Genomic DNA, 12,548 nt, shown 5'->3' with positions numbered 1-12,548 from the left:
CCTGAAAACGGCCCTCAGCCCCTCACTCAGACTGGCCAGACACCCCAGGGGAGACCCCCACCCTGAAGTGGCTGTGGCCAGCCTGCAAACAGCCATCAGCCAAACAGCCAACATATGTAAAAGATACAAACACTTAAATATATATGTTAATCTCACATGACTTTATTACAATTATTTTTTAATTATTATTTTTCAATTACAGATACATTCAATATTATTCAGTATCAGTTACAGGTGTATAGCATAGTGGTTAGACAATCATGCACTTTACAGAGTGGCCCCCCCTGTAATTCTAGTATCCACCTGGCACCATGCAAAGTTATTATTGACTATATTCCTTATGCTGTAATTTACATCTCTGTGTCTATTCTGTAACTACCAATTTGTACTTCTTAATCCCTTCACCTTTTTCACCAACCCCTAACCCCCTTAGTAGTATTATTTTATATAGTCAATATATATTTTTTATATAGTCAATATTTATAAGTAACAACATATTTACTTTTTTTGTTGTTGCTCTTCATACCTTCCTACATCTGAGTTTCCATTTGGGATCATTTTCCTTCTGAATTCTCTTTAATATTGCGTTTCATGCAACATGCTGATGACAAATTCTTTTAGTTTTTATTTTTAAAATGTCTCTTTTCACCTTCATAACTAAAGGCTAGTGTCACTGGAAATTTGAACTCTAGGTTGGCAGTTAATTGTTTATAGTATTTGATATTTTTCCATTGTTCTCTGGCTTCTACAACTATTTTTTGAGGTGTAGGAAGTTTTATAGCTGTTCCTTTAAAGGTAATATTTCTATTTTCTCTAGTTGCTATATGTTTTTTCTCTCTTTTGTTTTGTGTAATTTTATCATAATGTACCTAGAGTTTGTATATGTGTGCATGTGTGTGTGTTTGTACATTTATCCTGTTTTGTGTTTTGCAGTGATTTTTGAATCTGAGATTTAATGCTCTTTATCTATTTTGCAAAGTTCTCAGATGCTATCTCTTTAGATATTGCTTCTGCCCCATTTTATCTCTTTTCCTTGTGGGATTCCAATACTTATCTTAGACTGACTCACCATATCCCATAAGTTTCCATTTTCTCATATGTCTTTTCCTTCCATTGACTGTCATTGTTTCAGTCTGGACTTTTCTTCTGGCCTGTCATTTAGTTGACTAATTACCTCTTGAACTGGATTCTAATTTGCTCTTAAACTGGTCCATCGAGTTCTAAATTTTAGTTATATTTTTCAGTTCTAGAATGTTGATTTGATTATCTTGCCAAAATTTTCTACCTAGCCATTTCATTTCTTAGACATATTAAGTATAGGTTATTTTTTTTAAAAAGTTTATATCTGATAATTACAACATCTGGATCTCCTGAGGGTCTCTTTCTATTTACTCAAAGACAAAAGAAGAAATGAATAATTGTCTTTTTGGTGGCCTGCTATTTTTGATTGAATACCACATACTGAGTATAAGTAGTTAATGTGATCATTTGAGTCTCTGGATGATGTTATCTTCCTCCAGAAAGAATTTGCTTTTGGCTCTGACATTTGGTTTGGTTAGGAATAGATCCCTGAAATCCAATCAGAGAATGAGCTGTTTCAAAGCTAGCTTCAGTCCTGGTGATAGTTTTCCCAATTCCTCATCGTCCTTGCTGAAAAGGATCTCAACTGAAAGCCTGGTGTGGTTACCAGGGTCCCTCCCCTTAATGAGCCCTAAATTTTAATTTGTTTCCTCTCCTCCCTGTGAAAATGCCTAGAAGTCTTCACAGCTTCTAAGTCGTTCACTTGTGGCTTTCTGCTCAGCTTGTCAGCCTGAACTTCACTTTGGAGCTGTCTGACTCCCTGCTGTGAGAGTGATGCCCAGGATCAGGCTTCTCTGGATTCCCTGATCCCTGTGTCGGGGCTCACAGTCCTTATTGCCCTGGTAGCTCTACGATGACTTCAAATAATCGTTGTATAATATTTTGTCAAGATATTTAATTAGATTCAACCACATGAAATCCACTGTTTTTATATATCAAAACTGGTCGCATATGGGCAATATCATATGGTTCAATCAAAGTTGTTCTCTCTGGGAGGATTGGTCTGAAACAAACAACTACATCATTGCTAGAAGCAGAAGTCCCAGAATCTAGGCTTAAAGTAACCAAATGCTATGGGGCACTGGATGTATAGACCGAAATGACTAATACATATATTCATACATAACCAAAGGATAGTTTTGCTATGGAGAAATGAATGTTATTTCTCGGCATCAAGATTAGATGGCAAATCAACTGCACTAGAAATCTGAAAGTATTAAAAAACATTATTTGTGTACCTAAAAGCATTATAACTAGGAAACTGACCTTTAAAAAACTCACAACTCATCTTTCTCCGAAGGACTGCATATGGATGCCCAAATGCATCAAGCTGGGATGGTTTCTGCCCTATACGCCAACGGATCATGAGTACGGTGCTTGGAAGCACCATTACATCGCGTGTGTGTGCAACTTAGACTGGCTGACACCTAGGGAAGCCGCTGCTGTTTATGGGACCCTGAATGAACCCAAAACAGACGACGAGGAGCTACAGGAGAGACACAGAGAAAAGTGCCTACGGAAAATAATTTGGGGGGAAATTGCACTGCGTAAGAGTGAGTAGCGTTTAAAAACTTCACATCCTAACCAAGTGCTGTAGAAACCAATGGGTTTTCATACAACTTCCCAGAGGAACAGCATGTGGATGGCATCCTCTGAAGTATGTTCAGAACAAGCTCTTTTTTTCTTCACTGTCTATTTCAAGATAATGGATAAGCAAAAGGGATTTCAGATGAATTATATAAGGTCAATTGTCATACCTCCATTGCTGTCCTAGTTTTTCTTTTACTTATAAGACCAAAGATAAGGAGGAGAGAGAAGTACAAACACAGGCAAAAGCAAACAAATAGGTTCAGAACAGTGCAGAAGAATTGGGATTGGTGAAAAGGGAGGAGAAATGAAAGGGAATGAAAATAGGAAGAATGGCTTTTTTTTTTTTTTAAGTGGAAAGGGAGCTGGGACAAGACACATGTCCAGCTAAGCCTACTGATTTGTGTGTAAAGTTAATTGACAAGGCTGACTTGAGTTCTCCCATTTTGTTTTTGTCTTTTTACTGAATCGCCCTCTGTGAGATTATAACAAACGGGAAATTACTTGAAGCCCAGAAGAAGGACAGAAATGGACGGGAAGCCTATAAATTAACTGGCTTCCACAAGAAAAGAGTTGCTTGTTTTCTGAGCTTTGTTTCTTGACCTCAAATGACTGGGAACTTGCAGCCACAGTGCTGACAGGATAAGAAATCCAAACAGAGTCCATGAAAGTGGCTATAATGATTGTCGTTTGGAATACTGCCCTGGGACAGCTTTATTTTTGATGCCTTTATCTATGGAGCCTTGGCTGGGAGAAGCGTGCAGTCAACAGCCAAGCCGGCTGCTGTTTGTTTTTCAGAGGAGTTATTCCGAGCCCGACCCCCCTGGGTGAGCGGAACACGCTGCTCTAGATTGTTCAAATCCCGATGCCAACCACGTCTCCCCCAGACTGTGAGGGACCGAGTGGGATTACATGAAGCTTTGGAGAAACAGCTTGTTTTGGCTTCCTTAGAAGCTTTGCCCAAGCGGTAAGCAAACCTCCATCTACTGAAGGCTCAGGACCATCCCCTGATACCAGTTCTAGAATAATCTAGCTAACATGCAGGATCTCTCGCCATTATATGGCTCTTAACCTTTGATATAGCAAGAACAGTTGTCTTTTTTGTTGTTGTTAATCCTCACCTCAGGATATTTTCCTGTTGATTTTTAGAGAGAGTGGAAGGGAGGGGGAGAGAGACACAGAGAGAAACATTGATACTAGAGAAACACATCAATTGGTTGCCTCCAGCACACGCCCTGATGGGGGCCGGGGATCGAGCCTGCAACTCAGGTACATGCCTCTGACTGGATTTGAACCCAGGACCATTCAGTCCGAGGGCTGATGCTCTATTCACTGAGCCAAATAGGCTAGGGTAACAGTGGTCTTTAGCATGCTTTCTGAAGAGAGTAATATATAACAATGGTCTTTAGCAAGCTTTCTATAAAAAGGCTGTATGGTGGATATAGTATATTTTCCATATAAAGTTATTGAGCAGAAATATCCTTTTTTTGCAGAAGTGTGTTTAGGGCTTAAGCATATCCCAGTGGTAATGTGGGGGTGGGAGTGAGTGGAGAGAATGGAGTTGTCACTCAGAAAACCGTGAGGCCTGGATGACCGAGGAAATATAAAATCTCCCTGCTGCCCCTTTTCAAAAATGTAGTCTTGAACCCCTAAGTAAGCCACTACCTTCATGTTCAGAGCCCCACGAAAGCTAAGCTGCAAGAGAACTTTCTGGCATCCCACAGATGGAGGGAGGGAGGCCTAGAGAGCCGCTTTGGCCCCAACCTGCCCAGGAGACCCATTTGCTTCTGTCCCCAAACTACAGGGAGAAACGGAAGTGCTGAGGCCACTTGCCTTGTGTACAATATAACTGATGACCACAGACGACATATTATCAAAGTCAAATGAAGAGAACATGAGCCCTGCCAGGGTGGCTCAGTTGGTTGGAGCGTCATTCCCACACCAAGGGATGGCCGGTCTGATTCCCCGGCGGGGCACATACCTAGGCTTGCGGACTCAACCCCGGACAGGCGCATGCAATGTTTCTCTCTTGCCCTTCCTCTCTCTAGAAATCAATAAACATTAAAAAAAATTTTTTTTTAAAGAGAGAGAAAATGAGAACTTCATTTATTTCCTCTTCCCCCCTACAGAAGTCATGTTTTTGGAAGACATTCCTACCCTTCATTATCGAAGAAAAATTGGCGTGGAGTTTTAAAAAATGATGACAGCCCTTCGCATGCTTTCCAGACACACTTCATATTAATATCATCTCGGATTCCTGCGCATGAGGTATAGGGCTAGAAGGCCAGTCCTTTCCGGAATCAAGTTTTTTCACTGACATTAGAAATTGTATGGCAATCTTTTGGCCACCATGTGTGTGAAAATGATTCATCTAAAAGAAAATTGGTATGATCTAAGTGGAAATTTACAGGCCCAAGACAGTTTTAAAAATGAGAAGCAGTAAAGATAACCATAAATTAAAATTATTTTTTAAAAGGCCTAACCAGCAGGTATCCAATAAATTCTTATTGAATTGAATTTGTTGCACTTAAACCACAAAAGAGCAAGGTTATTACAGATTATTTTAAAACTTCTTTGGAATACCAAGGAATTTGATAATATCACGTACCCACTATCTCTCAAAAAAATAATGACAGAAATCCTATTTTTCGATCTATTTAATGAGGGTGTCATTAAATTAAATATGCTCTTTCTATAATGAAGTTATATATTTTAATTTTAATATGAATAAGAAAAATAAAGGAAGTACACATATACATGAATATACACGCAGGGCATATGTAAGCGATAACATTTAGTAGGTTATATCCATTGACCTACTTAAAGTTTTCCAATAAAATTTCTATTTACAACAAAATGTTTGTTTTCAAGATATGAAATCACTTCTATCTCTGGGCATCTAGGAGTTGACCTTGGTCATTCACAGTGGCTCACTTAGCATGTCCACATGGAAGCAAGGTCAGAGTTTTGATCTCCACATGGGCCACAGATAGTTTCCCTAATTGTTTAGAAGTGCATCATGCTGCGTGCACAGAGGATAATTGGTGACAGGGTATGGGTGAATAAGCAGGTATGAAGTAAGTCCATTCTCCTATTTGTCTTCTCTATAAAAGACTGTCATAATTACTTATTTGATTATCAATATAAAGGGGGGTTAGGTAAAAAATAGGGTGTAACCATGTGGTAATTCTCTATTCTGTTGAACTGTGACCTCTAGAAAGTGGCATGAGGTTTGAGAAAGAAAAATCAATGACTTCAATTACTTTTTGACCTGTCTGCTCCTAATAAAACTTTATCACAATGAAAAGTTTACTTGTTGAATTCAAGGAACAGTGTTTTAAATTTTTATTTAAATAGAAAATATTTATAATTTAAAAATTCAGCCTGGCCAGTGTTGCTCACTGGTTGAGCGTTGACCCAGGAACCAAGAGGTCACCATTCGATACATCGTCAGGGCACATGCCCAGGTTACCTGCTTGATCCCCAGTAGGGGGCGTGCAGGAGGCAGCCAATCAATAATTCTCACTCTTCGATGTTTCTATCTCTCTATCTCACTCCCTTCCTCTCTTTCTATTTTTTAAAAAGTTCATAACTTAGGAGAAAAAAAAATCTAAGAAGTCTGTTGCAAAATTGAATGATCTCAATTTTATTATTTTTTAAAAGTTGTATATATGTCTCTGTGTCTAAGTGGAAGAAAATAACTTAATAGAATTTATCTCTAAGTGCTGGCGCTACAAATGTATATAATTTTCTCCTCTTATAATTAGAAAAGAAATAATTTTTAAAAATTCCAGTGAAGGAGAAAGCATATCGTTCTCTTTCCATAATTTCTGAAAAAAAAGTCTTTACAAATCACAGATTACAAATTCATTAAATTCCTTTCATTAGCAATAGTCTAAGGTAATGGGCTTTGGTTCCTACAGCTTCGGTTTTATTTTCTAGATGGTGGTGGACAGTGTTAAGGCAGGTGTCATTTCTGTGGTGTACGAACACAGTGGCATGACCTTGGAGAGCCTGCTGTATCTCACAGATAAAGCCCTGGGTAGGCAAAAGGCACAGAGCATGGGAATATTCACCGATGGAGATAGCAGGGAAATCAATTTACTCCAAGGTAATATGGGGTTGGAAAGAACAACCCACTTTACACTGTTGTGGTATTTGTCCCAGTCAGTGTATGACCTTCAGAGTACCATTGAAATTCCAATTTGTTAAGAAGGTTGATAACCCAGCTCAGAGAAATCAGGCAGGAGTTCTATTCAGGCCTTCCACTGATTTCATGAGGCCCACCCACACTAGGGAATCTGCTTTACTCGGTCTATCTATTCAGATGTTAATGTCACCCCAAATCACCCTCACAAACACACCCAGATTAATGCTGGACCAAATTTCTGGGGAAAGTGACAGGTTAAATTAACCATTACCATTACACCATTAAACAACAACTCCCTTTTCCCCCTCCCCTGAGCCCCTAGGCATTACTATCCAACTTCCTGTTCCTACGAGTGTGACTATTTTAGATATCTCATATAACTAGAATCATACAGTTACTTTTTGTGACTGGCTATTTCATTTAACATAATGTCTTCAAGGTTCACCCATATTATAGCATGTAACACGATTTTCTTCCTTTTTTATTTTTTAAGGCTGAATAACATTCTACTGTACCCATAACCACATGTGGTTCATTCATTCATTAATGAATGCTTGGGTTGCTTCCACCTCTTGGCTATAGTGAATAGTCCTGTTAAGAATATAAATACAGCCCTAACCGGTTTGGCTCAGTGGATAGAGCGTCGGCCTGCAGACTGAAGTGTCCCAGGTTTGATTCTGGTCAAGGGCATGTACCGTGGTTGTGGGCACATCCCCATTAGGGGGTGGGCAGAAGGCAGCTGATCGATGTTTCTCTTTCATCGATGTTTCTAACTCTCTATCCCTCTCCCTTCCTCCCTGTAGAAAATCAATAAAATATATATTTTTTTAAAAAAAAGCCCTGACCGGTTTGGCTCAGTGGATAGAGCATTGGCCTGCAGACTCAAAGGTCCCAGGTTTGATTCCAGTCAAGGGCATGTACCGTGGTTGCGGGCACATCCCCAGTAGGGGGTGTGCAGAAGGCAGCTGATCAATGTCTCTATCCTTCTCACTTCTGCTCTGTAAAAAAATCAATAAAATATATTTTTAAAAAAGAATATAAGTACACAAATATATCTTAGAGATCCTGTTTTTAATTCCTTTATATATACCCAGAAGTGAAATTGGTGGATATATGGTAGTTTAATTTTTTGAAAAAACATTATGCTGTTTTTCATAGTGGCTACACCACTTTACAATCCCATCAACAGTGCACAAGGGTTTGAATTTCTTTACATCCTTACCAACACTTGTTATTTTCTGTGTGTGTTTGTTTTTTTCATAGTAGCCATCCTAATGGGTATGAGATAATATCTATTGTGGCTTTGATTTGCATTTCTCTGATGATGTTGAGCATCTTTTCATATGCTTGTTGATCATTTGTATAAGTTCTTTAGAGAAATGTCTATTTAAGCCTTTGCCCATTTTTTAATTTGGTTCTTTGATTTTTTTGTTATTGAGTTGTAGGCATTCTTAAATAGTCTGAATATTAACCCCTTATCAGATATATAACTTGCAAATATTTTCTTCCATTTTTTAAGGTACCTTTTACTCTGTTGATTATATCACTTGAACAAAATTTTTCAAATAGCAAATAACCAAGACCTATACATTGGTGTGCACTCACAGCATTCATTATACTTCCAATGGCTATGCCACAAAGGAAAGGATTGGCTGATAGCATTAACTTGTTATGGGCCATCTTTTAAAAACTTTAATGGTTACCTTTTTTGGGGGGGAAGGAGATGATAAATGTTTTAGAAATAAACTTTTAGTTTCTATTCTTCCTCATACTATAACTCGCATCCTTCCTTGCTTATACCTAAAATAGAATTGTTTTAAGTTTTGCTAACTTGGAATCTTCCATCTCTGTGGGATGAGGGAAGGAGATGGCCAAGGATCCAGCTGGCAGGGATCTCACTAGATGGCAGAGTGAGTCCCTGAATCACCCATCAAACTGCCATCTCTGCGCTGGAACTCAACAACTTGGAATAGTTTCACTGAATTGTATTATTAGCAAAAACTAACTGCTTTTGGATCAGTTTCACCTTATTTTTGGCTTTTCTTGTTTAGTTTACCTGTGCCTGAAGCAAGTTGTGTTCCACATTAAACTTTTATGCCCCAACAGTAGAGCACAGATGCTATTTGGCATTTAAATTTATGATTAATTACATGGTGGCTCCTCTCTAAATGGTGGAGAAGTAGCAAGTGCAAGTTTACACTGTGGTAGTTGGTTCACCTCCTACGGAGCATAAGAGGCTGGTGGGGTTTCCTGATCTCAGCTTTGTTTGTTCTCCAGGTGAGAAAAGTTTCCAAACTCTGCTTTTCTTTGTTTTCTTTTATTAAAGAAATAGTAACAATAACAAAAATACCTCAGGAAACTAAAGTTTCCTTTTATATAATTGTGGTGTTTTCTCAAAAGCTTTTGCCTTAAAAACAATAGAATGAAATCTCTTAGTCCAGTCACCTGAAGAGGACCTTTCCTTACGTATTTAGACATCAGGATTCCTGTGACTGACTTGATTTGCATTATGTTTCTGGGGTTCAGGAATGCAGAGTCTCCAGAACTGGTTCAGAAATGGGTCCAGACACACTCAGTTTAGCTGAGTCATCACACAGATTCCTAGGGAGGGGGCTCCTTCTCCTGGAGCATTACTTCTGCTTGGAACAATTTATTTTTTTTAAATGATCTGTTTAAATCCTCACCTGAGGATATTTTTCCACTGATTTTTAGAGAGAGGGGAAAAGAGAGGGAAAGACAGAGAGAAATATAGATGTGAGAGAAACACATAGATTGGTTGCCTCCTGCAGGCGTCCCAACCAGAGTCTGGGCCAGGGAGGAGCCTGCAACCAAAGTACGTGCCCTAGACTGAAATTGAACTCAGGACCCTTCGGCCTGCAGGCCAATGCTCTATTCTTTGAGCCAAACTGGGTAGGGCTGAACAATTTATTTTTTGATTGACAACTGTGGGAAACATTTCTACTTTGGAACTTGGTTGTAAAATCCCAGGACTTGACTGGCCATCCATTCTCAACCCTGTTGTGAGCCTGGTACCTCACACCGCTACACAGCGGAGGCAGAAACAACATCGTAAACACAGTGCACAGTGTCCAATAAATCCAGAATGTGAAGGAGACCGAGGCCACGCTGAAGTCCAGCGGTACCTTTGGTGGCCTTAGCATGGCATGGCGTTGAAGCAGAGGTGCCATACGGATCTTGTTCTTAGGAGCAGAGGTTGGCTTTTTCAATTGTGGTTCCATTTTCACAAACTGCTGAGAGTTTCTTTCTGTCCACGATAGTGTTACAAATTGATGTGACTTTTCGATTTTTTCCTCAGGTTATAAAATTGGTATTAAAAATTTATTGAGGCCTGATGTGAGAGACTTCTGGGAGAAATTAGGAAGCTTCGTGGCCCCTAAGGAAGAAGGGGGTCACATGGACCTCTTTGTACCACTGGGAGCATCCGGTCAGTTTTGAAAGGTCGTGGTCATGCCTAGTTTATGATGATATTTGTTCAAATGATTCTGTCACACTTACTCTTTATTTCTTTTTTGCTTTATACATCATATACTTGGGGGCTTAGGGGAAATGGGCATTGGGGTTAGTAGTCAGAGTAACCTGTTCCTGTAGAAATAAAGCCACTAGTGACAAGAGCCAGCCAGGAACATTATTTCTATTTCTTCTGGAAAACACAGTAAAATCAGCCTGCACAACACAGAGGAAAGGGCCTGACCAGCACGGAAATCTGAGAAAGCTTTCCCTGCTGTTTCTGAACCCGGGATGCGTAAGCCCGAACTTGGTGACAAGAACCTGGACTGGAACCCCACTCAGCCCACTTCAGCTGTGTGGCCTTAGGCAAGTTTGTGAACCTCCATTTCCTCCTATGAGTGTTAGGGTAGTAGCACCTTACCTTATAGGACTTGTGAATACCCAAATAACAAAACTTCAATTACACAAATACATAATAATATAAATACCTAATATTAGAATATTAGAAACAGTGAAGTGCTTTGTGAAGGTGAGCATGGTTGCTGATATAAGTTTAAGTGCGAACTTATCTAGTATCAAAGTTGATTTCAGTACTTGAAGGGAAATTTTGAAACATTAAATTAAATTCACTTTTGGGTTATCTGTTAAATAAAAGCTCTGCATTCATGGGCACTGGGTTTGTTTGTTTGTTTGCTTGTTTGTTTGTTTACTAAGCAGAACAGGGGAGAGGGAGTGTGAAATTCAATTTTCTCATACTGTTTCTTATTACCCATTCTTTAGAGCATTGTGTGTTTTTAAAGTTCTTAATTTTCAAGTTTCACTGTCAAGCTTCAACAAGGGGAAAGGATAAAAACCAAAGGAGGTGAAGGGGTTTAAAAGAAAATGAAATACAAGTTATTGTACAAAATTTTTTTACAGTTATTACAATTATATAATCTCAACTATGCATAGAAAAATCGATGCGGAAATATAGCAAAATATTAACAGAATCTATACATTTTCTTTTATCTTATTTGCCTCTATTTTCTGTAATAAACTAGTATTACCTTCTTTTATAATGAGAACAAAGCCAATTTTCTCGTTGGAGTAAGAGGAGAAAAAAAGGATGCGGGAAAGTATAATATTGAAAGGCAGACAACAAAGGCAAAAGAGGAAAAGAACAATAGTTTTGTGATATAAAAACTGTCTCAAGTGAAATTTAATGGCACTCAAACACTAGATTTTCCACCACTATTCTGGGCCCTAAAGCCATCCCTAAACTTCTTGTCAAATGTAATTTCCACTTGGATGAACCCTTAAGACCAGTGGTTCTCAACCTTGGCTGCACATTAGAATCACCTGGGAATCTTTTATAAATCCTGATTTCTGGGCCTCATCTTCCGGAAATTCTGTTTCTTTGTTATGGGATGGGGCCACAACATTAGTAACAAAGAAACAGAATTTCCGGAGGATGAGGCCCAGAAATCAGGATTTAAAAAAGATCCCCAGGTGATTCTAATGTGCAGCCAAGGTTGAGAAACACTGCTTAAGACCCTGGTTCAGTCAGAAGACCCTGACTTCTCTTTGAGAACCATTGTTCTGTGCTGACTGCCTCTACCTTCCTCACCTGTCATTCGCTCCTCAAGCTCCTACAAGTCGTCTATCCCTGGTTTCTCAGCCCAAAAACCTCTTTCCCATCACCTCAGGCATCACTCTTGAGCTTGTCATCCCTGGTAGCTGTGTCACCTGTGATATCTTGGATTTCAAGCATATGTCTCTCTGAGTCCCACTTCCAAATCATGTACCAAGTATTCCCATTCTTTATCGATTTTTTGCCTGAAGACCTCCAATCCATACTCCCACATTTTCAGTCTCCACTATGCTTACATGCTTGGTTTCTTCCTTATTAAACTTGGACTTAATGGTTTATTATTACAGTACTCTCTTGCAAAGACTCTGAACCTCTTTGTCTTTTTCCTGGCGAAATCCCCACCATTTGGCTAAATCCCAGTGCTGGTTAAAACACAGCCATCTGCAAAAATCTATGCCTGCCTGCACGGAGACAGCTGAAGACTGTTAGAAAAAGGAACACACCTGTTTGTATGGATCTAACTTTATTTAATGGCATAAATATCAAATGGGATTGCTGCACTGATAAGCAATCCTACCACATTTCCTGGTAAATTCATTCTTCTACTCTTTGAGATGACTGTTTATTACATCCCTTCTCCTCCCTAGTCAAGCTTCCCAACAACGCTCTCTCAGCTGTTGACCTCACCTTCGA

At 39.2% G+C, this 12,548-nt stretch overlaps 1 protein-coding gene and 1 long non-coding RNA gene across 3 annotated transcripts in view; one reads left to right on the top strand and one right to left on the bottom strand.

Annotated features, from left to right (window-relative positions):
• Positions 1 to 12,548, bottom strand: part of LOC308521471 — a 78,611-nt gene that overhangs the window by 34,872 nt on the left and 31,191 nt on the right. The window lies entirely within an intron of this gene.
• ECT2L (epithelial cell transforming 2 like) overlaps positions 1 to 12,548 on the top strand; it is a gene marked incomplete at its 5' end in the record, with an annotated part of 60,677 nt that overhangs the window by 17,622 nt on the left and 30,507 nt on the right. Inside the window, 5 exons of the mRNA XM_081094562.1 lie at positions 2,381 to 2,633; positions 3,466 to 3,634; positions 4,797 to 4,935; positions 6,610 to 6,778; positions 10,134 to 10,262. Coding sequence (XP_080950688.1) covers positions 2,381 to 2,633; positions 3,466 to 3,634; positions 4,797 to 4,935; positions 6,610 to 6,778; positions 10,134 to 10,262 — 859 coding nt within the window. The remainder of the gene's footprint in view (positions 1 to 2,380; positions 2,634 to 3,465; positions 3,635 to 4,796; positions 4,936 to 6,609; positions 6,779 to 10,133; positions 10,263 to 12,548) is intronic.

Source organism: Myotis nattereri, assembly GCF_964212035.1.
Source record: "Myotis nattereri genome assembly, chromosome: 6".
Classification (NCBI taxonomy): domain Eukaryota; kingdom Metazoa; phylum Chordata; class Mammalia; order Chiroptera; family Vespertilionidae; genus Myotis; species Myotis nattereri.
This window is presented reverse-complemented; position numbering and strand designations above follow the sequence as displayed.